This window comes from Callospermophilus lateralis, chromosome 6, assembly GCF_048772815.1.
Source record: "Callospermophilus lateralis isolate mCalLat2 chromosome 6, mCalLat2.hap1, whole genome shotgun sequence".
NCBI classification, from domain to species: Eukaryota; Metazoa; Chordata; class Mammalia; order Rodentia; family Sciuridae; genus Callospermophilus; species Callospermophilus lateralis.
This window is the reverse complement of record NC_135310.1, coordinates 112,701,127-112,728,305: the sequence shown is the minus strand read 5'-3', so window position 1 is coordinate 112,728,305 and position 27,179 is coordinate 112,701,127. Positions and strand designations below refer to the sequence as shown.

General features: G+C 46.1%; 1 protein-coding gene across 3 annotated transcripts; it reads left to right on the top strand.

Annotated features, from left to right (window-relative positions):
* Positions 1-900: 900 nt before the first annotated feature.
* Positions 901-26,171, top strand: Taf8 (TATA-box binding protein associated factor 8). Of its 3 annotated transcripts, none has more exons than XM_076858737.1 (9): positions 901-955; positions 1,722-1,878; positions 2,979-3,077; positions 3,409-3,471; positions 4,653-4,777; positions 6,573-6,720; positions 8,828-8,970; positions 16,799-16,938; positions 17,205-19,379. In XM_076858737.1, exons 1-9 carry the CDS (start codon positions 911-913, stop codon positions 17,215-17,217), a joined length of 933 nt encoding a protein of 310 aa, XP_076714852.1. In that variant the 5' UTR covers positions 901-910; the 3' UTR covers positions 17,218-19,379. The 3 variants fall into 3 exon arrangements, 2 of the variants coding, with proteins under 2 accessions (XP_076714852.1, XP_076714853.1); XR_013091635.2 differs by lacking the exons at positions 16,799-16,938; positions 17,205-19,379 and adding exons at positions 25,838-25,964; positions 26,120-26,169 and having other exon boundaries at positions 906-955; XM_076858738.1 differs by lacking the exons at positions 16,799-16,938; positions 17,205-19,379 and adding an exon at positions 25,838-26,171 and having other exon boundaries at positions 906-955.
* Positions 26,172-27,179: the final 1,008 nt, after the last annotated feature.

The following is a 27,179-nucleotide window of genomic DNA, read 5'->3' as shown; positions in this document are numbered from 1 at the left end:
GTGTGGGCACCAGGGCGGGCGCAGGCAGGTTCAGCAGCTGCCTTCTTGGGGTTCGCAACTCCGGCGTGCGCTATCCAGGAAGTAAACAACAACAGCAGGCGTGATTTCTTAACTCTTTCTGCACGCCAAGCACCGTGACAACACTGTGATCTTATTTTCCCCTGCGGGGACGAGTAAGGTGCTTCGAGGTCCCTTCCTTCGAAGAACCCCCAGTGCACAGGGGCTGACAGGCGAGAGACAAAACCACTAGCAGATGCGTGGACCCAACGCCCTGGAAGTGAGGCGGGAAAGGGACAAGGTTTCTCTGCTCGCCTCGCAATCACTAGCGGATGAAGAGAGTGAGAGCGCAGTGAGATGTAGTGGAAGACCCGGACTAGGTGGCCCTTAGGCTCTGCTTCCAAGTGGGCCTTGGCGGTTACGGGGCCATGAGGACAAATTCATGCGGTGGGACGCTCTAGGGTTGCCCCAAATTATCGGCTCAGGAAAACCATCTGAGGAGTTTGTTAATAACAAGACCCTCTCCCAGGGTGAAGGCACTGGGCTGGGATGGCCCAACCAGGTGTTGCTAACCTGATAAATTTGGAAACCTCTGCGAATGCAGGCGACTTCCTGGGGTCCTCCCAGGATGATGCTCTTTATGAGAAACGATTCACATTAAAAATAATTTATTTTTAATCAGTAAAACCCAAAGTGCGTTTTCCTGGCCTATTCCCTAGCTCACCGAAGGCCTCAAGAATAATTCTCTCACAAAAGTTCGCGTAACTCAGGGTCATCGACGCTCCTCACCCCCAGTCCCCCTGGGCTTCCGAAAACCTGGGGGGCGCGCGCCGCCCCGCCCCTCGCCGACTCCCCGCCCCGTGACTACAAGTCCCATCCCGCCCCGCGCTCGCGCACACGACGCCAGAGCAAGATGGCCGACACGGCGGCCGCAGCCGGGGCCGGCAGCTCCGGAACGGTAAGGGAAGGAGGCGCAGGGCTGAAGCCCAGAGAGTTTGGGCATTCTGTAACTTTGCCCTGGCCTGGGCAACACGCTCATGCCCAGAAATCCAGCCCCACCAGGAGCTCTGAGTGGAGGAGGGTGTTTCAGGCCGAACGTCTCCCCCCCTCCTTAGGACTTGGCGACGGCCTCCTAAGTTGGTGGATCTGCGTCTTGATTGGCCCGTTCTCTGTTGGGTGGGTGGGAACCCGGAACACCTTCTGATTGGTCCAAGGAAGCCGTTTTCACCTTCTTATTGGCCATCTAAAGTTGGGAAGGATTCCGTTTCAAAATATTTAGCTTCTCTACATTTCTGTGCTATTATCCTTTGCCCTGATATCTTCAGCTTTATGTGTAATTGTTTTATTTTTCCTTGCTAATGAAATAGTATAGAGATGGAACAAGAGAGAGATTATTTCTTTTGGAGAAAGTAGATTTATTCAATCTCTTCATACTTGTTTCTTCAGCTATATTTTCTGATAATCTCTTAACACAGAAAGTAGGGGGGGGGGAGCTGTTTTTCCTATTGGAACGTTTTAGGTTGGAAGAAAGGTTATCTCTTATTTAGAGCACCCTGGGTGCTAAAGTATTACTTAGTTGGTCAAGATTTATAATTCTAAATATTCAGCCTTGCTAAGTATTTAGCAAAAGAACTTTGGCTTGCCATTGATGATGTGTGAACTATGTGATTGTATCCTTGTCCTGTGGTTGAAAGTCTTCCCCCGCTCTCCTGCCAATTTCACAGAGATCAGGAAGTAAACAGTCCACTAACCCTGCAGATAACTATCATCTGGCCCGGAGGAGAACCCTGCAAGTGGTTGTGAGCTCCTTGCTCACAGAAGCAGGGTTTGAGAGCGCTGAAAAAGCATCTGTGGAAACATTGACAGAAATGCTGCAAAGCTGTGAGTACCAGGAAACACTAGGCTGTCTTCTAGTCAACCCCAACATCAGATCTATGCCCTGTATTGCAATGGTGTTAGGACTTAAGGCAAAAGTGGGGGAATGAAGTGACTTACAGGCTTCAGAATCAGATAGGCTTAGGCAAGTCACTAAACCTCCCAGACCTCAGTTTCCTCATTTGTGAAATGGTATAATAAATTGTACCTCATGGAGTTGTGAGTATAAGTGAGATTTATATGTAAAACATTCTGAGATAGGAAAATTGTAAGCTCTTGATTATTCTCTTATTATTGTTATTTCTCTTTCTATCCCTGCCTCCATCCCTCTTTCTTTCTTTCTTTTCTTTCTCTGTCTCTGTCTCTCTCTCTCTCTCTCTCTTTGAGGGGGTGTATATATGTTCCTAGGGATTAAACCTAGGGGCACTCTATCACTCCAGCCCTTTTTATTTGAGACATGGTCTTACTATGTTGCTGAAGCTGGCCTTGAATGTACCTCAGCTTCCCAAATAGTTTGGATTATAGGCATATACCACTATGTCTGGCTTGTTTTAATCATTTTTAAGTGTACAATTCATTGGCATTAATTGCATTCATCATATTGTACAGCCATTAATACTATTCATTTCCAGAAGTTTTCATCATTTCAAACAGAAACTCTACCCATAAACAATAACACCCCATTTCTCTTTTCTTCTAATCTACTTTCTTTCTATATAAATTTGCTTTTTCTAGGCATCTCATATAAGTGGAATCTTAAAATATTTGCCTTTTTGTGTCTGAATTATTTCATTTAGCATGTTTTCAGAGTTCATCCATGTTGAACATATATAAATTTAATTTCTTTTGAAGGTTGAATAATATTCTATTCTATGTATGTCCCACAATTTATTCATTATTTTGTCAGTGGAGAATAATTTTTCTCCACCACTTGGCTATTGTGAACAATGCTGCTACAAACATGGATATGTAAGTATCTCTGAGTCCCTGCTTTCGATTCATTTGGGTATAGACCTAGAAGTGGAATTGCTGCTTCACATGGTGATTCTATATTTAACTTTTTGAGGAACTGAGAATAAGACCTCATGCCTTCGATCCTCTCATAGACATTTCAGAAATTGGGAGGAGTGCCAAGTCTTACTGTGAGCACACAGCCAGGACCCAGCCTACGCTGTCAGATATTGTGGTCACTCTGGTTGAGATGGGTAAGTACACCCCAGTTTCAAATTTTCCATGTAACTGAGTTGAGGTCATGAGAGAGGGGTAAGTCCTTAGGAGGCACCCATGTCAGCTGAGTGGTCTGGATTCCCTCATAGTTCTCTTGATGTGCTTTTACCATGAGAGAGTTGTAAAGAGAGGGTTTCTGTGAACTGGTCTAAGAGACCACCTAACTCCCTGTTGGGGGATTCCACTGTAGCTTCTTGTGAAGGACAGTACATTGGTTTGAGTGGGAGTTAAAGTCATTTTCCACACTATTACCCTCTTCCTGTTCAAAGTTCAGTTGACAGGGCAGTGATTTGTTTTCTTGTCTCTTAGGTTTCAATGTGGACACTCTCCCTGCTTATGCAAAACGGTCTCAGAGGATGGTCATCACTGCCCGTAAGTGACTTTGAACTGAAATACTCAGTAAGTGCTCAGTTAATGCTTGCGGAATGAATTAGTTGACTAAGTCAGGGGTCAGATTGGTAGCTGTTTCCTTGTTGCAGGCTCCCTTCCAATCTTTAGGGCTACTTCCGATCTATTTCTTGGTTTAATAGGATTAGGATGTGAAGTTTATTTGCCAAAAAGCAAAGCCATCTCTGAGATATTGCTACAGTTCTTGTGCTTTAGGTGCAGAAGAGTGAATGATGCTGCTTGAAAAACATGAAAATTGTTGTTCTTCCTTAGATTGAGAGTTGGTAAACCACGGCCTATGGGCCAAATGCAGCCTGCTGCCTGTTTTTGTAAATAAAGTTTTATTGAAATTCAGCCACATTGATTTATTATCTGTGATTGCTTTTGTGCTATTATGATAGAGTTTAGTTGTGTACACAGACTGTATGGTCACAAAATCTAACATATTTACTATGTGACTCTTTAAACAAAAAAATTTAGTGTCTCAGCCTTAGATAAAACTGGGTGCCATGAACTGAACAGGGAGCAACTAGTTTGGGATTGTAGGACTTGGGAAGAATTCACTGGATTTTTTTCCTTTAAAGTCACTTTTTCACATTGGCATCTTTTAAAGAACTCCTCTCACAGCATAGCAGTGGAAGGTGCCATTTCCAATCCCCTTAGCAATCACTTAAACATATACTAACTTTCTCCAGCTGAGTGTACACCTTTGTTATTTAGGGTCTCTGAACAATTTGTGTGTGTGTGTTTGCTGGGGATTGAACCTAAGGCTTCCTGCATGTTAAGCACTTACCCTACCACTGAGCTATGCCCCCCAGCCTAGATTCTCTGAAAAAAGAGTTAGCAACCCATCTAACTTCCTTCATTCTTCAGCATGCTCTTTAAGGTACCTGCTTTGGTCCTAGACACCAATCTATCTACCTAAAAGACTGAGGGCAGATTGTTATAGATGGAAATGTCAGCCAAGGTCATCTAGCAATCCTGAACATTGTGGGGGTGACCTTCTCAGGTCCTTAAACCATCAGAGGCTTTTTATTGATAGAAATACAAAGTGCCTGCTGTTTTGAAAATTGTGGTCCAGTGAAAAAAGGAGTTTGGACAGTGACCATAATCTGTAGAAACCAGGGCCTCAGTAGGAGGACTAATTAGTTGTGATTCTGTTGCAGCTCCAGTGACCAATCAGCCAGTGACCCCCAAGGCCCTCACTGCAGGGCAGAACCGACCCCACCCGCCGCACATCCCCAGCCATTTTCCTGAGTTCCCCGATCCCCACACCTACATCAAAACTCCGGTGAGTGATGATGCCATACTGGGGACGGTGACTCTAAAGTAGCATCCAGGAGCAGTGGACTCTGACTATCAATTCCTTCTGTCTGTCTGACTGGAATTCAGTAAATTGACTGAAATTCTGGTAAAAGAGCAGTTCAGAACTCACGATATCTTTCCCCATTGAGAAGCAATATGACAAGTGAGAAAAATGTTCTCAGATTTGCCTCCAAAAGTATAACTAACAAAGATTGAAGCCAGAATTTGCCTGTTCCACCAAAACATTTGAAAGTACTTAATCACATAGAAATAAACTAGGATATTCTACAAAATGTCATGGTCCATTTTTGGTGAGTTTATAGGTAATTTTGTGGGTTTTTTTTAATAAGTTCATATTCTTATGTGCTAGGGGTTAAGACTTCAATATGTCTAAAATGTTCTTTATGAGTACACAATTCAACCATAACATTTTTTAACTCTTATAGTGTGTCACTGATGGTGAAAATATTATGTATATATTCTAATAAATGCCTGTTTATTTTCATAAATATTATAATGTAATGTTGTACAAAAATAATTCACATTAATAGATAATCTTGCAGGATATAGTGGTGCATGCCAGTAGTCCCAGTGACTTGGGAGACTGAGGCAGGAAGATTACACGTTCAAGTCTAGCCTCAGCAATTTAGTGAGACCCTGTCTCAAAAAATAAAAACAAGCCAGGCACGGTGGTACACGCCTGTAATCCCAGCAGCTCAGGATTGAGCTGAGGCAGGAGAATCGCAAGTTCAAAGCCAGCCTCAGCAAGTGAGGCGCTAAGCAACTCAGTGAGACACTATATGTAAATTAAATACAAAATAGGGCTGGGTATGTGGCTCAGTGGTCAAGTGCCCCTGAGTTCAATGCCCAGCACCCCCCAAAAAAAATTTAAAAAATTTTAAAAAATCTAGGGATGTAGCTCAGTGGTAAAGCTTCCCTTAAGTTCAGTACCAAGTACCTAAATAAATAATTAATTAAATAATTCATTTTAATTTGGGGAAGATTTTAGTCAGAGAATTCTGTGTCTGTTTAAGTATGGATATGGGAACTATAGAGGTTACATACTTGAATTAACAGTGACATGTGGAAATGTTTTTGAGTGCCTGCTTTAAAAGCCTTGTCTCCATATCATGAAGAGTTCATACTTTCATGTCATTGTTAAAATGTCTCTTTTGCCATGTTTCGGATAACTTTTTATTCAGATTAGATCTCATTATTTTCCATAGTGATTGCCAGCAAGCTCATAATTAGAAGGAGTGGCATGTGTCATTTTCTTGTTCATTTGCAGCACTCAGGATAAGGTCTTCAGCCTGTTTTTCTTAAGGGAATCTTTTGGAGCAATGTGTCCATTTTGAGAGGGTGAATTTAAGAAAACAGGATAGTACAATCTGCAAGTCCACATGGCAGCCACTCATATAATGCAGGATGTCATATTACACTGATGGAACTGAAGGTCCCTGTCACAGCTCCCCGGGGGACTCCCATTCTTCCTTAAGGTTGTGTCTCTTACACTTGAGACCAGCTGTCATGGCACTGAATGAAAGCCGGAGTCAGCTCTATTGTAAACATTTGCACGTTTCTTAATTTTTAAGATTACAAATAAATATTTATGTATTATACCATCATCTTTCTGTCCCTTCATTGTGCTCTGGAGATCTCTACAGTAAATAATGATAGTGGGTCATTTTGAGGGGTGGAAGGACCTAGCAACAGCAAGTCAGGGACCCATCAGAGCAGAAGGGCACCTCAGCTTACCCGGTGTCTTTGCTGTTCTCTTGTAGACCTACCGTAAGCCTGTGTCGGACTACCAGGTCCTGCGGGAGAAGGCTGCATCCCAGAGGCGCGATGTGGAGCGGGCACTCACACGGTTCATGGCCAAGACAGGCGAGACCCAGAGTCTCTTCAAAGATGACGTCAGCACATTCCCATGTAAGAGTTGCTTCCTCTGTGGACCCTGTCTTTGTCATTTGAGATAATCACGCCATCTTTCTTTTCTATTGGCTTGGTGGGGAGAAATGAATAAGCTTTTGTCTTTCTCTCTGATGGCAGCTTATTCTTCAGATTCCTGGCTCCTTTTCTCCAGTCTTAAGAGCCTGTCTCTATCTGATAACTTCAAAACAGAAATGCCTTTGTGGGATTATTTGCTCAAGGTACATTGAGTTTAGGTTTCCACAAGGGTGGCTGAGTCCTAGGACTCACAGAGACTCAGGGGAGAAGTGGCATCCCAAGAAGTAGAAGGAGCACCGGCAGCTGGTGCAGTTGCCTGGCACAACACCCTTCCCCAGGTTCCATCTCATTTTACTTTGCGTCTCTGCACTATTTGGCCTTTTTGAATAAGTTCCTCATCTCTACAGGAAGCTTCAGTTTATACAAAAATAAACAGGGAGATTGGGTGATTCATTGATTTAACAGGCCCTTACCACCAAATGCCTACTAGGTGCCCAGCTCTGGAATAATAGCAGCTGACATTACCAAGTGCCAGACACTTCTGATGATTTCCTATACATCATCCCATTCAATCTCATGAGCCTGTAGGTTAGGAACTGTTATTATCACCACCTTTGTAGGATCCACAGACTTATAAAGAAGAGCAATAAGTAGCTAACTCAAGGTCATGGGCTACTAGGTAGTATTGAATCCTAGTTTCTTATGGCTGCCTGAACTATTTCTGATCCACAGTAAAAATAATTTTTTAGTAGCTCCTGATAATCACGTTCTTCCGTAAAATATACAGAGACTCACACCTAATTTTTATTTTTTAAATTTTATTTTATCAGTTTACTTTTTTATGTGATGCTGAGGATCAAACCCAGTTGAGGTCGAACACATGCTAGGCAAGCGTTCTACCACGAGCCACAACCCCAATCCTTAATTTTTATTTTTAAATTTTTTATTTTTATTTTTTTGGTATTGGGGATTGAACCCAGGGATGCTTAACCACTGTATTTATTTAGAGACAGAGTCTCACTGAGTTTCTTAGGGTCTTACAAAGTTACTGAGGCTGACTTTGAACTTGCCATCCTCCTATTTCAGCCTCCTGAGCTGCTGGGATTGTAGGCTGTTTACCTGTTTTTTGAGACAGGATCTCACTGTATTTTTCAGGCTGTTCTCAAATTCCTGGGCTCAAGCAATTCTCCACCTCAGCCTCTCTGGGTAGCTGGAACTACAGACTTACTACCATATCTGGCTAATTAGTATTGTTTTGTTTTTTGTGGTGCTGGGAATTGAACCCAGGCCCTTGTGCATGCGAGGCAAGCACTCTACCAACTGAGTTATATCCCCAGCCCATTAGTACTGTTTTTTTTTTTTAAGAGAGAGAGAGAATTTTAATATTTATTTTTTAGTTTTCGGCAGACACAACATCTTTGTTTGTTTGTGGTGCTGAGGATCGAACCCGGGCTGCACGCATGCCAGGCTTGCGCACTACCGCTTGAGCCACATCCCCAGCCCCATAGTACTGTTTTTAAATCAATTTCTTTCTTTCATCCTCATTGCTTTTTGGAAGGATAGAAATTCCCACTCACCATAAGTGTCTTTTAGATCCAGGGAAATACTCACCCTTGGAGTTCTTAGGTCCTTCAGGCTGAAAAGATCAGTGTTCCTGCTGTAGAAATGTGGCTTCGAGGTGTTAACTGACCTTGGGTATAAGATCACAAAGCCAATGCAATTGAGATTCTGCTGATAGCCCCAGTTCTGTCTGATTTCAGTTTTCCTTACTAAAAATTGGCTCTCAAGTTGGGATTGCCTGAGTTGGGATCCCACTCTGCTATTTTCTGTGCTTGGGAAAGTCAACCTGTCTGTGCGTCGGGTTCCACATCTGTCAAATGGGGTGATAGTTGTGCTTATGTACCAGTGGGAACAAGGATTAAAGATGGCACATGTAAAGCCACAGGGCATCGTTGGGCCCGTTCTGTACGTGTTTGGAGCACATGAACCAGTGTTATCTGTGGGTGCTGCCCGTCGTTTTGCTGTAAGGCTCCGGGAAGGCTGTAGGGACTCCCTGTCAGTGGAATCATGCTTTCTTCCACTTCCCCAGTGATTGCTGCCAGACCTTTCACCATCCCCTACCTGACAGCTCTTCTTCCATCTGAGCTGGAGATGCAACAAATGGAGGAGACAGATTCCTCGGAGCAGGATGAGCAGACAGACACAGAGAACCTCGCACTCCACATCAGCACGGTGGGTCCTGTCTTCTGCCTGCCTCAGAGTTCCCCCCAACTGGCCCATCCAGCCCTTGGCCTGTCACCCTGGGATATGCCCATGATGATCCAGGTGTAACCTTATCTCCAACTGGAGAGACATAGCCATGTCCTGGGGATTCACTCATTCATTCAACAAATACTGAATGAGCACCTGCCAGGCCAGGCTCAGGTCCAGGTTCTGGGGAATTAGAAGGAAGAAATACAGACAAACTTCATGAAGCTAAGGAAAAATAGGAAGTGATGATGAAGATGAGGGAGTACAGGATTAGAATTTGATATCTGCTACACCACAGTGAATCCCACCATCATGTGTGTCCACTAGACTGGGCCCCTAATTAGAATAAGAGCTGTTCCATGCATGTATAACTTTATCAAAATGGACTCTACTGTCATGTATATAATTAAAAAGAAGCAAAAAAATAAAATTGATATTTGAAAAAAGACCTAAAGAGATCAGTGCCTGCTCCCATCTGGGGGTAGAGTTTTTCAGGCAGTGAGACCAGTAGATGCAAAGGCCCTGAGGTGGAGGCCTAGCTGTTGAGTTGAGCAGCAAGGATGCCAGAGTGGAGTGGACGAGGGGGAGGCAGTGGATGAGGTCGGAGAGCTCATGGGGGACTCAGACTTACAGGGTCTTAAACATTTTATTAAACATTTTTGCTTATACTCAGTAAGATAGGAGCCAGGGAGATACTGAGCAGAGGAAGGTCAGGATCTCATGGAGGTTAGTTAACAGAATCAGTCAGGTTGTTGAGGGTAGACCACAGAGGGCAGAGCGGAAGCCGGAGAGCCGCTGGAAGGCTGTAGCAATAAGCTGAGGGATGGTGGTAGGAGCAAAAGCAATGAAACCACCAGGAGATCATTTGGTCAAATTCTAGATTCTTTACAGAGCAGCACCAACTGGTAGAACAGATGTGAGATGTTGGGGGTGGAGAGAAAGTGAAAGGCGGTTCCAAGATTTTTGCCTGAACGACAGGAAATAGGGAGTTATCTGCAGCCAGATAGGGGAGACTGATGCTGTATGCTGTATGGGTGGCAGTCAGGTGCTCAGGTGCAGATGTGTTGAGCTTGAGATTCTTATTAGACATGAACCTGATGATGTCAGGTAGAGAGCTGGGTCCAAATGTTGGAGTTTGAGGAACAGTTACAGCTAAAGATGTCAATTTGGTTATCATGTAGGTGAACTCAAAACCATGACAGTAAATGAGCTTTCCGAGGAAGCAAGTGGGGACTAGAAAGAAAAGGAGCTGGGTGCAGTGGCAGGAGGGTTGCAAGTTGAGGACAGCCTCAGCAACTTAGTGAGACCCTGTCCCATAATACAAATAAAAAGGGCTGGGATTAGCTTGGTGGCAGAGTGATTGCCTAGCATGCATGAGGTCCTGGGTTCAGTCCCCACCACTGCAAAGAAGAGAAGAGGTGTGTTGACCAGGCCATGGAGCTGTCCCCTACTTAGTAGTCATGATGAGGAGGAAGCAGCAATGGAGACTGAGACGGCTGAGCCAGAGAGGTGAGAGGAGAAGCAGGTGAGGATAGGTCCTGGAGGCCAAGGGAAGGGGAGATTTCAGGGAGTAAAGAGCCATCAGCTGCTTCCTGAGCTGCAGTTACAGTAACAGGACTGCAAATTTGACCATTGGATTTGGCAATATGAATGTAGTTTTTGACCCTGACAAGAGCAGTTTCAGTGAATGAGAGTAAGGCCCTGGAAATTAATTCACAGAGAACAGGAGAGAACTTGGAGTCAATGAATATAGACTTGTACGTCCATTACTAGCCACATGTGGCTCTTTAAATTAATTAAAGTTAAATAAAACTAACAACCAATTCCTGCCCAGTTACAGTGGTACATGCCTATAATCACAATGACTCAGGAGGCTGAAACAGGAGGAGGATTGCAAGTTCAAGGCCAAAACAACTTAGCAAGGCCTTAAGCAACTTAGTGAGACCCTGTTTTAAAATGAAAAATAAAAAGGGCTGAGAATGTGGCTCAGTGCTAAAGCATCCCTGGTTCAATCCCCAGTACCAAAAAAGAAATTATTTTGAGTCTCACTAGCCACCTAGGGTTAGAGGCCACTGTACTGCACAGCACAGAGATGGAACATTTCTGTCATCACAGGAAGTCCTGTTGGACAGTGCTAGCACAGACAGTTTCTAGGACTTTTGCTATAAAAGGGGGAAGAGAGAGATGGAGAGGTGACCAAAGGAGGGGAAACATTAAGAAATTTAGAGAGGTATTTTTGTGGCATTTTTATTTTTTAAGGTGGAAGAAAGAGGGCTGGGGATGTAGGTCAGTGGTACAGCGCTTGCCTAGTGTGAGGCCCTGGGTTTCCTCCCCAGCCCTGCTGAAGAAGGGTCTGTTTGTGATGGGAGTGCTCTGGTCTCAGAGTCGGACTCTGATGCAGGAGAGAGTGGAGCATTACAGAATGTCCTTAGTGGGTGGAGGGATAGGCTTCAGCGCCCATCAGGGGACTAGCTACCACATGGATGTTCCCTGCCTGGGATAGCGGATAGTATGTGTGGGCAGAGACAGGGTTGGGTGAGGAGATGCGGTAGTCAGAGCTCGTTTTAGGCTGTACTTTCTTTTCAGGTTAGGGATGTGCCATTCTTAGCAGGTAAAAGAATGAAACTCCTCTTTTCCTGCATCTTGAGAGAAAGTGCCAAGCAGAATCCTAGAGCTGCTGGAGGCAGTAACGCATTCAAGGCTCCCAGGGTCCTTCTGTTCAGACTACTAGTTCAGCTATCCTTTAAAATTGCCCTGTCTGGAGCCTTAGGGGACATAGTTAGACTGGAGGCCCCTCCTGTACTCTAAGCTGAGAGGCACCAGACGGCAGAGCAACTTCAGTTTGCAAGTGAGATGTGCTCGCTGATCTTTGCTGAAGATCATCCTTGCTTGAACATACATGTTCCTTCAGTGTTGACTGATCCCTTTCAGAATTAGGCTGGAAGCTCATGGCTTTAAAGCAGTGGAACTTGTTATTTTATACTTCTGTTTTGAACTCACCTTATGAGAAGGAGTCTTCTAAGCTAAGCAAGTACCACCAGACATTTGTAAGTACAGTATAGTTAAAGGGCTCACAGATGTGTTGCCTAACACAGGTTATGACATGAAGTGAGGTCCCTGTGGTAAGGGAACCGAGGCTGCCTGAGGACCCCAGGCTACAAAGAGGCCGAGCTAGGAGTATGGACAGCAAAGAGGAGAAAGACGTGACCCTGGGGCAGACTGTCATGGCTTCATATCCAGGCTGTGCTACTTGCCGGATGTGTGACTTTAATTGTGTTAACGGATACCTGAGTCTGTGTCTTTACAAGTGCACATCAGAATGGGAACACCAACCTCAAGGGGATGAGAGCCTGAGATAAAGTGAGCTAATGTATGTCAGGTGCCTGGCACATGGTGGCTCACAGCACACATCCTTCTCTCCCCTGCGGTTTTAGGTTGTACAGCCCCAAGCTCTTCTGTACAAAGTAAAATAGAGACTTGGAGACTAAGATTCTAGCAAGAGTTTATATGTAGGCATTTATTCTTATTTTGTTGGATTGGGAAATATAATAATATGTTTCAAAATTCAGAATAAACAAAAAAGATGTATAATGACATTCCTTCCTCTCATTCTGTCCCTCCCAACAAAGCATCTGTCTCTCCAATCTCTTATGTATCCTTCTAGAGACATTGGGTGTTTAAAATTGTTTTAAACAGGACTGGAGTAGTGGCTCAGTGGTAGAGCACTTGCCTGGCATGTGTGAGGCCCTGGGTTAGATCCTCAGTACCATATATAAATAAATGAATAAAATAAAAGATCCATTGACAACTAAAATACATTTTTAAAAAATTGTTTTAAACACAAACAGCAGATCACAAATGGTCTTCCCATTGTTTTTTTCCCTTTGTGACTGTATGTATCTTGGTGATCATTCCGTACCTGTGTATAAAAAGCTCCTTCATTCCTCGCAGTTTCATTTATGGATGTAATAATGTAATGAGTCCACTATGGACATTTAGGTGATTTTCTGTCTCTAGCATTCACTGTTAATGTTAAAGCAAATTAAATAACCGGTGTTTTAAATTATTCTTTTATCTGTTGAAGACAGTGAATTTGTAGGATTATTGATAAGGAGTAATTACTTTGTTTAATCTAGTTCTGGTTTTTCCATGTACTTGAACATAAAGAAGCTGTTCATTTTTGTTTTTTGTTTTGGGGGGCTTCTGGGGATTGAACTCAGGGGTACTCAACCCCTGAGCCACATTACCAGCCCTATTTTTTGTATTTTATTTAGAGACAGGGTCTCGCTGAGTTGCTTAGTGCCTTGCCATTGCTGAGGCTGGCTTTGAACTTGCACTCCTTCTGTCTCAGCCTCCCTAGCTGCTGGGATAACAGGCGTGCACCACCATGTCCAGCAGAGCTGTTCATTTTAAAATAGTACATGATGTTTTTTTCTCTCATACATTTGAACTTGTTGCCTTGTGCAGGGAATCCACATGTCTAAACTTTTGTATGAAAATTTGAACCAGTCATGCACTCAACAAATGTTTACTTTGTATCTAGTACATGCCAGGTGTTCTTCTGCTCCTTGAGATAAAGCAATGAACAAAACAGACAAAACCTCTTTTAGGAGCCTGTGTTTGGCAGTGGAAGAACAAAAATAAACATAATATATAATTAAGTCATTAAGTAGCATATTAAAGATGAAAGTGCCTTGGATGAAATACAGTAGGGGAAGATCCAGGGTGAGGATATAGGTTTCGGTTTTAAATGGGGTGCTTAGGTAGATCACGGAGAAGGCTGTATCTGTGCAGAGGCTTGGAGAAGGTGAGGGAGTGAGCCTTGTGGATATCTGGAGAAGAGTGCCTGGCAGAGGGTGTGGCCGGTGCAGAGAGCCTGAGAAACAGTGGCTGAGGCAGATCGAAGGAGAATTGGATCAGATGCGCCTCATCAGCTGCTGGGAGGGGTGGGGGTCATGGGAGGATATAGAGGAGAGCCGTTTTTGAACTTCTGAAAGCATCACTCTGATTGCCCTGAAGGGTGTGGACACGAGAGGAGGAGCCCTTAGAAGCTGGTGCAGTGTGTCAGGGGTCACAGCAGAGGTGGTGGAAGTGGTCAGATTTTGCCTGATCTGAAGGTCTGAATCCTAGAGGATTCCTAACATACTGGACAGAGGATGTCAGAGAACAAAAAGAAACAAGCATGGCTTGAACGCTTGGAAGGGTGGAGAACACCGAGAGCTGTTTGGTGGGGGAACGTTAGGCACATTGAGCATGCGATGCTGACCAGCACCTGTATAGAGGTGGCTGTAGGAGCTGGAGGTCAGAGCGAGGTGAGGGCTGGAGGTGGGTTTGGAGTTGTCGGCATGGGAGTGGTATTGACAACCATGAGACTGGAAGCAGTCACCCCAGAGCAGGGGGTCCTGAGAGCTCGCAGGCCTTTGCCTGTGTCTGACCTTTGCAGGTTCAAGGAGATTCTGACAGACCCTTCTGCTCCCATGCTTTTAGAACTCTCTGGGTCAGTTGGATGTTTTACTTGGATCCACTACCCCTACTTTTCCCCATCTTGAGGCTGCCTGTCCCTGAAAGGGACAAGAAGGTGATTACTTCCATCAGCTGTATGTGGAAGACACAGAGCTGTCATCCTGCTCTTGTGGGACATAAGGAGGAAAATGGAGGGACCTTCATTACCCTCCAGCATGGTCCCAGGGGTAGCTTTTCAGCACTGTTGGCTGCGTCTCCTGTGTTAGAACACACTTAAGGCACAGTGAAGTGACCCTCCAATAACTTTGGGGATAGGATGTTGATGGTAAAGAAATGTTAGGATGAGGGCAGATGCCACTCAGTCAAGCCATCAAGAATTTAAGAGCCAGGCGCCATGGCACACGCCTGTAATCCCAGTAGCTTGGGAGGCTGAGGCAGGAGGCAACTCGGTGAGACCTTGTCTCTAAATAAAATACAGAATAGGGTTGGGGATGTGGCTCAGTGGTCAAGTGCCCCTGAGTTCAATCCCCAATATCAGCCCCCCCCACCAAAAAAAAAGAAAGAAAGAAAAGTCAGGCTGGGAGCTGCATGTCTATGGCAGACCTGGCTGTGGGTGGATCTTGTGCCTGGCACCTGGTCTGTCAAGAGCTAGGTTGATCTTGGGATACTTTCTTTGAAGAGGGTCTTCAGAAAGTCCAGAATAGCCCCAGGTTGCCTTGTGGTCCCACTTGATTGAACAGTGGAGAGGGTAAGCATGTGGGCCCTACAGGGAACTGGCTCCCTCGGGACAATCCATGGTTAAGGGTGTACAGTAGAACCTAGAAACCATCCAATTTCTCCAGGCCCAGTAAGCTGAAGACTGGTGACCACACCCTGGGTCATCTGTCCCTTGAGAACCATCTGTTAATTTTGTGCTATCTGGTCACTGTGCTCTACTTTGCTGTCTGTTTTGATGGCATTCCTCTCCTGGTTGAGGTTGGTGAGGGCCTCAGCCTCCAATTGCAGAAAAACAATCTCTGTGATTTTTTTCTCCTTATGAAACCCTTGATGTGTCACCAGGGGGCGCCACCCAACCAGCTTCTGGTCCCTAAGCCTGAGCTTCTAGGTCAAATTTTTGGTATGATTTTCCCCTCTGCCCCTGCAGCCTCTTTTAAAAACATGTAAAACAGAGAAGAGTATAAATTAGAAAAGGAGAGCAATCATTCTTACTCCTAGGACAGTTTTTAAAATTTCAGGTTATCACCTTTTTTCCTACATGTACACAATTGTGGTTTTAAAAATATTTAACTGGAATCGTACTGAACGTATGTGGACTAAACATTTTCCTCAAAAAATAAACAATAAAAACTGCTTTAGGGCTGAGGTTGTGGCTCAGAGGTAGAGCACTCTCCTATCATGTGTGAGCTACTGTGTTTGATCCTCAGCACCACATAGAAATAAGATAAAGATATTGTGTTCACCTACAACTAAAAAGTAGATGTTTTTTTTTTTAAAAAAAAAAAAAACTGCTTTATACTCAAGAGGCAGAAGCAGAAAGATACAAATTTAAGGTCAACCTGGGCAACTTAGCCAGACCCAGTCTCAAAATAAAGTAAAAAGGGATGGGAATTGGCTCAGTAATAGAACAATTTTCTAGCATGTGTAAGGCACTGGGTTTGATCTCTGGTACTGCAAAAAGAGAGTAATAATGATATTTTTGTTAAAGGAAAAACTATGAGTCACTGGTCATAGACCTTAAAACATGCAAAACAAAGGAGAGTATAATTGATGAGGTACACATGATGGTACCTGCAGGCTCTGAGCTTTGCCTTGGGAACCCTCAGGACCGGAGAGGTTTCAGCTATGCTGGGATATGGTTGTTGATACCATGTTGCAAATTCCAGAAATTACTTTTGGGAAAAATCTGTTGATTTCTTTTGGTTCTGGCCTAGGAGTACCCTGTGCCTGTGGCCTGTGTCTCCCAGTCCTGCAAGGCATCCAGGGTGAACTCCCTTTTCTTTATCTCCCCACTGGATTGGGCTTCTTCCCTGAAGCTTTGAAATTGTTGCTGCAACTCCCCGCCTCTCCCAGGCCTCCATTCTCCCTAATTCATGTCCCCGCCTCTCGAGGGGTTCTGGATCCACTGTTGCTCCACTGGGTCAAAGCCAACAGTCTCTTCTCCTGGCAGAGTTGGCCACTGCCTGGGCCTCAAGTGCACCTGGGACAGAGATAGGAACGTTGGAAAAAAGGCTGCTCTCGGCCTTCTTGTTTCCCAATCAAAAGAGACACTAATGGTAGTTCTTGTGACGGGCACAGTCTCTTTCCTTATGCCGTTGGTGTTTTGCTTTATTTCGGCTTTTGCTCAAAGGATGATTCTGGAGCCGAGAAGGAGAACACTTCTGTCCTGCAGCAGAACCCCTCCTTGTCGGGCAGCCGGAATGGGGAGGAGAATGTCATCGATAACCCCTATCTGCGACCTGTGAAGAAACCCAAGATCCGCAGGAAGAAGTGAGTTGGAGACCCAGGTGCAGAGAGTCTGCCTCAGCCAGCTTTTCTGTTTCTTGGTGGGAAGGAGGCTCCCAGTGGGTTTAACACCACTCTGGTGAGAGGAAGTATTTTCCCTTTGCCTCTCCTTACTCCCATGTGCACTTCTCGTTCCATAGTACTTGAGTGTCCTGCAGCCAGGTGACCGACCCTCACAGCCCTGGTGCTGGTCCCATAGGACAGCAGGAAGGGCCCCACCAAGCAGGCTCCCTGCTTCTTCTTCTTTCTAGGTCCCTCTCGTGAGCTGAGAAAGAAGCCTGGCTTGTACAGAGATACGGATTCCACTCTCCTGGGCAAGTAAAAGCCTCTGGAGGACAGAAGAGAGAGTGACCTCTTTGTGGCCAAACTGCAGCTGCAGGATGTGATGGGGATGATTTTAATAGCAGACCTTATATTCAGATTATCTGTTTTCACCGGATGTTTGGTTGAGGACAAAACAATAGTAATAATGAAACTTTCTTAATCCAAAGGGCCATACTGCTACCTGCTAGAGTGTGGCAGCAGCTGGTCACTTCATTTATCATCACAGGATTTGATTCCTTTGCAACCTGGAAGAACAGGGAAAGTGGCAGGAAAAGAAAGGGTCCTTTGCTGCTTTGCTTACTGCTAGGAGGACTCCTTGCCCTGTGTATATTTCAGGATATCTGGCTTCTTTTTTTTTTTGACTCATGAACAATTATGGCACCAATTCGTCAACCCAGAACCTCATTCTTATTTCTCTCCTTACTTGGGTTGCTCAAGCTCTCTGAGCTGATGGAAAGTAACTTTGTACTCTACTCCCTCATAATGATAGAAGCAGGAGGACCACACATCACAGCTTTGACATGGAGCTGGCAGAAGTCAGGAGCTGTGAGCAGATATGTTAATGTGCAGGACAATGACACATCAGGGCAGTGCTAATGCTCTGGCCAACAATTGATAGAGTTCCCCAAAGCAGGGCCATCCTGAGAGATTTGCCATTTATTGTCCCTCTGTGGAATGTATGCTTGGAGAACTGCCCAAGACCTATCCCCTCCTGGGAAAAAAGTCTTCCCTGACAAGAGCCTGGAGTGTGGGATATGTCGCACTGTGACTTAATCAAGGAGCCATAGATTCTAAACAATAGGAAAAGGATGTAGCAGGCCAGGGTGGGATTTTGAGGCCTGGCTTGGCCTTATATTCCACAAGCTGAGAGAGGTGGCTGAGACTAGAAGACTGGCATGGACCAGAGGGCACTGGCGGAAACAGGCTGGGAGGAGCCTGTGGCCTGAGCAGAGGTGTTCTCTAAGGAGCCAGGCGGAATCTGCTCACCCTCTGCCTCCTGGGAGAGAAGACTTCATCCTTGATGTACCCTACAGAGCAGAAAATAAGTTTTTAAAGAAGATGCCAGGCAAGTTGATATCCTTTGGCTGGTCTTGTAAGGGAGATTGTAAAACCAAACGCAAGGAAGAAAAATGCCAGGGATGCCCGAAAGCTAACACAAGATGGGCACGATGCTCCCCGGGTTAGAGTTCTGAGGTCCGTGACTTGACTTCTGTGGCCACTCAGCTTCCATAATCTTTTATTTTATTTTATTTTTCCTCTTTATAGTCTGGGGCTGGACCTAGGCCCTTGCGCATGCCAGGCAAGTGTCCTACCACTGAGTTGTGTCCCCAGCCTCCAGTCATCCCTGAATTTTCTATTCCTTTGGTGAATTTGGAAACTTGAGTAACTTGACAGTTTGGTGGAGACTTTGTCCTCTAAACTCAGTGTTCTCTAGGGCATTCTGTCCCTTTGCCTGGAAGGAGACAGATGCTTGTCAGGAACTGAAGAGGATATGATAGTGAAAAAAATCAAGATTCCTCGACTCTGGACCAGATAGGAATTCGTCAGGTTTGTAGAGACCTCAAGCTCTCAGCTGAAAGCAGTTAGCCTGAGCTTACGTGCAAACCCCCTCCCCTGTGGGAGTCTGATCGCCCTTGGCATTTGGCCTAGTGAGTTGAAATACAATCCCCAGGTCAGGCTAGGACTGACCCCAGCTTGCCTTTCGCCCTGCCTTCTGGAGCAGTCACCCCAGTCAGCATTTCTGCAGGTCCGCAGTCACCCTCACTGTCCAGAACAAACAACTGTTAAATGCCATTGTGCTAAGGGACAAGGTGGGGATTGGAAAGGGGGGCTGATTCTGCCCTTGAGATTCCAGAGGCTGCAGTGCTGTGACTGTTCCAGAGGAACCGCTGGGAGAGGAACAGACCACTTAGACGCCGGCCCTGCTGCTGTTGCTGGGTAGAAACTGCATAATCCTCAATGTGTATTTATAGATTTCTATTTTTTAATGATTCTGTGGGACCTCTAGAAGGGAGAAGGTAGTAAACAGAGATAAATGAAGAGTGTGATTTATGAAAGACCCATAATAAAAATTCATAATAAAGCTTTGTAAAGAAACGGAACCATACGTTTTAAGTTTGATTTGTGCTCAGAAGTTACAACAACACATAGGCTACCAGCTGTTATAACTAGGTTTAGCCCTTCTGTTGTACCACGTACCCCTGGGAACTTTTATGTTGGAAACTTTCAAAAACAAAATTAGAAAGTATGAGAACCCCTAGATAGTCTTCACCCAGCATCAACACTTTGTGTCATCTATCTTCCACTTTTTCCTCTTTATCCTTTCTTCCTATAGTATTTTTTTTTTTTTTTTTTTTTGCTTTGCTATTTTGTTTTGTTTTTTGTTTGGAACTGGGGGTCAAACCCAAGGCCTCATGCATACTAAGCACAGGCCCTACCACTGAGCCATACCCCAGCTCCTTGGAGTATCTTTTAAAGCAAATACCAGATCTGTGTCATTTAATCTGTAAATGTGGGTCAGTGTGCATCTCTGACAGATTTTTCTTTAAATTTTACTTTTGAAATAGTCACTGGATATTGAAGAGTAGTACGTAAAGAGGTCTTATGTGCCTCTCACCTCACCCAATTTCCTGCAGTGATGGTGACTCATATCTAGTGCAATATCAGAACCAGGATATTGGCCTGGCACAGTGGTGCATACCTGTAATCAATCCCAGCTGCTCAGGAAGCTGAGGCAGGAGGATCACAAGTTTGAGGCCAGCCTAAGCAGCTTAGGCCATGTCTCAAAAAGGACTGGGGATGTAGTTCAGTGGTAGAGCAGCCCTGGGTTCAGTCCCCAGCACCAAACACACACACAGAACATTGACTCTGGTACAGTCTACAGGGCTCATTCAGATTTATGTGTGTGTGGTTTTGTCCTGCCTAGATTCATGTAACCATCCCAAGACAGAACAACAAGTCCCCACAATTCTCTCTCGTGCTCTCTATAACCATAGCCATCTCTCTTCCCCATCACCAACTCCTAGCAACTGCTACTCTCCTCCACCTCTGTCATTGAAACAGTAGCATTTAACGGGGACCAGAAGGTGTAACCTTTGGAGGTTGGCTTTTTTCATTCAATGTAATTCACTTGAGAACCTTCTAGGTTGTATCAATGGTTTGTTTCCTTTCATTGCTGGTAGCATCCCAGGCACCTGATTTCACCTTCATGCATTGTGAGACCTTTGGGTTATTTCTAGCTTGGAGCTCTTATGAATAAAACTGCTAAAACACTTGTGTGTGTGGTATTTGTATAAACATAACTGTTCTTTTCTCTGCAATAAATATCCAAGAATGCAATTCCTGGGTCCTATAATCACTAGGTCCTATAATAACTATAATAACAATTTTTCTACAGTGTCTGTACCATTCCCACCAGCAGTGTAAGAGTGATCTAGTTTGTCCACATCCTCACCAGAATCTGGTGTTATCTTTATTTTTGGTTTGAGGCGGGGCGGGGGGGACTGAATTCAGGGGCACTTGGCCACTGAGCCACATCCCCAGCCCTATTTTGTATTTTGAGACAGTCTCACTGAGTTGCTTAGTGCCTTGCTTTTGCTGAGGCTGGCTTTGAACTCACGATCCTCCTGCCTCAGCCTCCCGAGCTGCTGGGATTACAGGCGTGTGCCACCATGCTTGGCCTATCTTTATTTTTTTATTATAGCCATTCTGATAGATGTGTAGCAATACATTGTGACTTTAATTTGCATTTTCCTAAAGGCTAATGTTGAACACCTTTGTTGTATTTATTTGCTGTCTATTGTTTGGTGAAATGTGTGGGGATTTTGCCTGGGGGTTTTTTGGTTTTTTTTTTCTTTCTTTTTTTGACATGGAATCTCATCATGTTGCCCAGGCTGGCCTCAAACTCCTGGGCTTGCTATCTTCACACCTCAGCCTCTGGAGTAGCTGGGACTACATGCATGCACCACTGTACCTGGCTGCCCATTTTCTAATTGTATTGTTTTGAGATTTCTTTATATAGTCTGTATACAAGAACTTTGTTGGATATGTTGTTTGTAATTTCTCTCACCCTGTATCTTATCTTTTCATCTTTTTCATAGTCTTTGGCAGAATGAAAATTTTTAATTGTACTGAAGTTCAAAGAATGGTATTTTCGGTGTTGAGTCTAGAAACTCTTCATGGAGCCCTGGGTCCTGAAGATTTTCTTTCTTTTCTCTTGGAAGTACTGGGGATGGATTGAACCCAGGGGAATGCAACCACTGCACTGCATCTCCAGCCCTTTTTGTTTTATTTTTAGACAGGGTCTAAGTTGCTAAGGCTGGCCTCAAACATGCAAAACTCCTTCCTCGGCCTCCTGAGCCAGTGGGATTATAGACATGCCATGCACCTTGCTTAAAATCTCAGGCTTGTACTGTAACCCTCTGCAGCTGAGGATGTGGAGGCCCATCGGGGTCAGTAACTTAGCTGCTGAGTAGCATGCCTATAGTCGCACCTGGGCCTTCAGCTCCAGGTTCATGGTCTTTACCTTTGATGCTATCCCACTGCAGTGTTTGTGATTCTGTCCCTCTGATGCACGGAGCATTTCTGTGTGCATGGCAACCCCATCATGCACCCAGGCACTGACTGACCTGGTGGGAGGAGAAAAGGAGCTGGACGTGGGCCCCTTTGAAGGTCAGGGAGGCAGGCTGCAGCTGCACGCCATGGACTGCTCTTACTCCTTTCTAGGCTGTGTCAGTGAGGGGACAGACCCCTTCCTGAAAGGTTTGGACCCATTTACGAATGATGGCTGTGTAGCAGGTGATTAAGATGGCCTGGTGTGTGGAGATCCAGGACCTCATCAAGGGAAATGCCAACTACCTCTCTCACTGTCCCTTGGGGCCTCTAGCAGAGACGAGCTGAGCAACTGCCCATCTGATCAAAGATGGCCTTTGTACCAGTTTAAATGGTGTGTTCCCATGAGTTAGGCTGTCCTAACAGAAGTGCCCGTGTAGAGCATCTTGAGACAGAGTGTACGCTGTCTGGAAGGTGCGGGCTGGTGCCAGGATCTGGTGGTGTCCAGGCTCCTGCGCCTCTGGGCTCCTCCATCATCTGGGTGCTCTCACGTCCTCAGGGTGCGGGTGGAGTTACCCCTCTCCACCTCCGCCTTCCAGTCACGGGAAGAGGGAGACGAGATGAAGTGTATGTGAAGGAAAACTTTGGCCTTCTGCTAAGAGCAAGACCTAGAAATGCCCAGTCCCCGTCCCAGAGTCCCACCTAGCTGTAAGGGAAATGAGGAAATGTGATCTTTAGCTGAGTGGCTCTACATCTAGGTAAAATTTGGGAGCCCTGCCACCACAGGAAGAAGAAAGAATGGATTTGTGAGACAGTTGGCAATCTGCTGACAATGAGGTTTGGGGCAGATGCCAGGAAGGCCTTGCTGGGACAGGCAGCAGGCTCTTCACAAACAGGGACTTGGCACTGCCAGCTCTTGCAGCCAGTCCCAGAGGCCAGCAGTCAGGCGCCCCACCAGGATGGGACCCTCGGGTCCAACCAGCGCTTTCCTCTGACGTGTGACAGCACTGGCTGCTTCTCCCTTCTTCAAGGTTGTTCTTTTGGCTTCTGTGACACTGTCCACCCTTCCTTGTTGTTCTACCTCTTGGCCTGCCTGCCCTCCTTTTATTTGATGGCTTCTTCCTCCAGCTTGCTAACTCCTCAGGGTCCCAAACACCCCATCTTTGCTCACAAGGAGATGGTTCTCATGCTCCTTCCCCTGCGGCCACCACCACCTAGGAGGCCTCAGGGTACAGCGGCCTGTAGCTTTCTCTGTACAGATCTCTGTGGTCACACACTTATTTATTTTATTATGTCTCTGGTCACACTTTCAATACAACATGGTCAGATTTGATTTTACTTAACCTTTCCCCCCAGCCACTTCCGTTCCGCAGCTTTCCCATTTCAGACAGGTTAGAAACAGGTCCCTTGTCAGGACCGCAGACCTGGCAGTGTGGCCTCAGTTCCCAGTGCATAGAATGAGCAAAACACTCCAGGGTCATCTTATTCATTCATAGCCAGACAGTGATGAAATTCTGCCCCCTTCTTCCTCACCGATCTCATGTTGCCTTGCCCAAATGTCACAGCAGCCACCTCCCTAATGGTCATCAGCCTGGCTCCCCTCAGCCCCATCTTTCTACAAGCCCTAATTTGCTCGCTCCCCTGCAGTGGGACCTGTAGGTCCTTCTCTGTTTTCCTCTCCCATGTCCAAACCACCCAATCAGGCTGTTGAGGTCCTCGGCCAGTTCGTTATTTCTTTTGGAGAACTCGTTTTCCTCTCGCTTATTCAACAAACGTGGATCTAGCGTCTTCTGAGTATGCCAGGCACTTTCCAACTCTTAGGATACCGTGGTGAGCAAGACAGATGTGGCCTTTGCCTATGGGGAATTCATTCCAGTGGGAAGACATTCAAAGAAAACAAACCCAGAGCCATCCGAGGTTGCTGAGAAGTGCTAAGCATGACATAGCAGGGTTCCCACCTTGGGAGAACCCCCTTCTCACTGTTTCCCAGGCTGCATTTGAGCTCGGGTTGCATTGGAGCCTGTCCTCCAGCCCCCAACCTCTCTCCAGATCAGATTGATCCTCCCTTTCTCCAGACACTCATTTAACATACACCTGGTGAGCTACCACGATGTGCCGGTGGTGACACAGAGGCTGAGGTGCCTGAGAGTGTAAAAGGTTCCTCTCTTTCCTGAACTTGTGGTCTAGTGGGGGACAGCTCACAACGGACATGTGTTGCCAGATGGTGACCTGAAGGGAAAGAGACTGCCTGGGTTGAGTGATTTGAGGAAGGTTTAATAAAAGGGTTACCTCCAAAGTTGAGAGCAAGGTACAGGCTTAGTGTAGACCCTGGGCTGGGAGCCGGCAGAGGAGAGTGCGGTTCTCAGGACCCTTGGAGACACCTGTGCAGATCCAAGGTTTGGGTCCAAGAGCCCAGGCAGTTCGCAGTAACCCTGCCTCGCCCTCTTGTCCCCCTGATCAGTGTGGCCTGCTCTCTGGCCGGAGGGCATGGCTCTGTTGTTTCAGGCCCTCTAAGCAGCCAGCCCCGGGGTAGAGCAAGGGGTGACTCTGGAGGCGCCAGAAAAGGAGAGATTGACTTACAGTGGGAGCAATAGAAAGAACTAGTTGCTGCAGGGTTTGTGATTTTAGACCAGCAGAGCCTGGATGGGGCCAGCCTCGAGGGGAAGCATTCCCAGGGGGAATAACAGCAAGGCACTGGGTCTGAGGAAGGAAGGTGCTTGCTTCCAGACGGCAAGGCCACCTGCCGGAGCAGAAGGAGGTGGGGGGTAGGGAACTGGGGCCAGGCCAGGTAAAGCCTCATGCCTGGCAAATGGCTTTGGATGTTATTTAGGGGGAGATGGGTAGCAAGAGAGTGGACTTGGGAGTATTCTGGCTCCCAAGGGGAGAAGGAGGGGCAGAGGGCAGATGCTGTTTCTTACAGTTAGTTTGGCACATAATTTGGCATTTGCCAAACCCCCTTCAGCAGGAGGGCAGCTAGCCACCCTGAAACTGGGGGAAGATTGGTCCTGGCCCCAAGGGTGCCGGCCAGCTGAGCACAGTTGCTCGCCAGAGCCTGAGCCCTGAACCAAGGGAGAGGGAGGAGACACAAACCCAGGGTTACCTGATGGTTCCCTTCCCCTGGGAGTCAGCAGTGTAGTCAGGGAGACGGATAAACACACAGGCACAGGAACCTGTTTAACTCTCCTGACCAAGACAAAGGAGAAGAGCTGTCAGAGGGTTGGCCTTCAGGACTGAGGCCTGAAGCCTGTGCTGAGATCCAAATGGGGTGGGGTTAGCAAGTGAGGATGCAGAAAAGGTAAGGAGAGGGGAGGTGGGAGGGCAGGGCAGGTGGGGCACGACCTGAGCCAGCCTTGGAGGACTCAACCATTGGTCCTGCCCAGCCCCTGAGACTCCTGTGTTGCTCTTGTAACATTTTCTCTTTTGAGGCTGGTTTGGTGGCTGTAACTAGCCTTCTCCCTTATAAGTCTGGCAAGAGCTTTCCCCAAGAGCATTGACCCTCAGATTGTACCCTGGATAGGTGGGGGTGGGGAGGGGACCTTTCTGTCAGCTCTAAATCAAGGCTGGCCAGGAAAGAGGTCACTGGAGCTGGTGGGCCTTTCTGTACCTTCCTCTGGTTGGTCTTTCCTGTGGAGGTCACCTGGGTCCAGCCTTGGAGCCCTCCACCCAACACTCTCTCCAGATGGTCTCCAGAGGCTTCTGTTTTTGTTTTCTGTTTTCGTGGTGCTGGGAATTGAACCCAGAGCCTGCACATGCTCAGCCAGTGGCCCACCACTGAGCTACATCCCTGCCCAGAGGCTTTTCAATAGAAGGTCAATCTGGATCCTCAGAGGCTCTTAGTAGGAGCTTTGTGGGTACAAGAGGAAATGCCTGGTCCTTGTCATAGTATGCCGTGGTGAAAGAGCCCTGGGGCCCCAAATTCTAATCTTTCTTTTTGGGCTTTGGTATGCATTCATTCGTGAATTTTCCCTAGCCACTGATAGCAGGTTTATCCTTCTTCTGTTTTACTCAGGCTCGTACAGAAACAAGATTTTAATTCTCTGACCCTCAACTGACAGTGCCCAGCTGCAAGTGGGGGGCAGCTGGCCCAAGGGTAAAGATTTGCCATGGACCCTGTCACCCCTGGAAACAAATTCAAGGTATCTTTCTTCATCTTGGTGCCTAGGACTTAACCTTCATCTCCATTTTATGGCAAGTTTTTTCCTTTGTTAAAAAGTTATTTAATTTTGAATAGATAAAAAATGTTTAAGTGTAAAATGGGGTAGCTAAGGCTCCCCCTCCTCCTGTTTCCCAGACTCTCAGGCCTTGTCTTTGGAGGCTCCTGGTGTGTTGCCATCAATACGACCTTCATGTATTCTCTGTGCATCAAATACAAATGCTTGTATATATTTTCTCCCTTTATACACCATGGCAGCCATTGTAGAAACTCCCCGTGCTGCCCCCTGGCACGCTTCTCAGTGCGCCTTCCATGTCAATAATAAAGAACTTTTCTCTGTTTCTTGGCTATATAATGCTGTGTGCACAGTAGGGTGCCACCTACATTCATCAGTCCCCAGTGATGGACCCTTGGGTGGTTCCCAGCCTTCTGCCACTGCACGCATTGATGCATGTCCTCTGCTTTATGTGCCTACTAAATGTGGACAGATCGATGTCACTCAATTCTCAGAATATGCTCCAATCTACGCTCTTGTCAAGTGCCTGCTTCCTTGCCACCCCAGTGTCTTGGGACTCGTTGAATTTTGCTAGTCTTTTAGGTAGAAAATGGTATGTTGTTGTGGTTTCATTTAAGTGGAGCTAAGAGTCCCCCCACACCTTCTGGGTACTGAGGATCAAACCCAGTGACTCTCTACCACTGAGCTACATCCCTAGCCTTTATTTCATTTTATTGAGACAGGGTCTCACTAGGTTGCCCAGGCTGATCTCAAACCCGGGATCCTCCTGCCTCACCTTCCTGAGTAGCTGGGATTACATGTGCACACCACCTACCTCTTTTCTGTTCCTTTAATAGTGACGAACAAGTGCGTGTGTGTGCACGAGCATATGCTGGATGGGGGTGACTGTGCAGGGTGATGACAGTCACGGGGCTGCACCCAGGTTCTGAGGCATTGCAAAGGCAGGTGCAAGAGTCTTTCTGGGCTGGGATTTCAGAAAGAACATTCCAGGGCTGGTGAAGCAATTGAGTTAAACTTTGAAGTTGACCGAGGCAAACAAAGAAAGGAAGGAAGGACATTCTAGACAGAGAGAAGAGAGAACAGCACGAAGGAACAGCAAGGACAAGTGTGGAAAGGAAGACTGAAGATAGACTCGGGCCTCCGCAGCCTCACTTAGGTGCATTTCGATCTTATAGGGGTCAG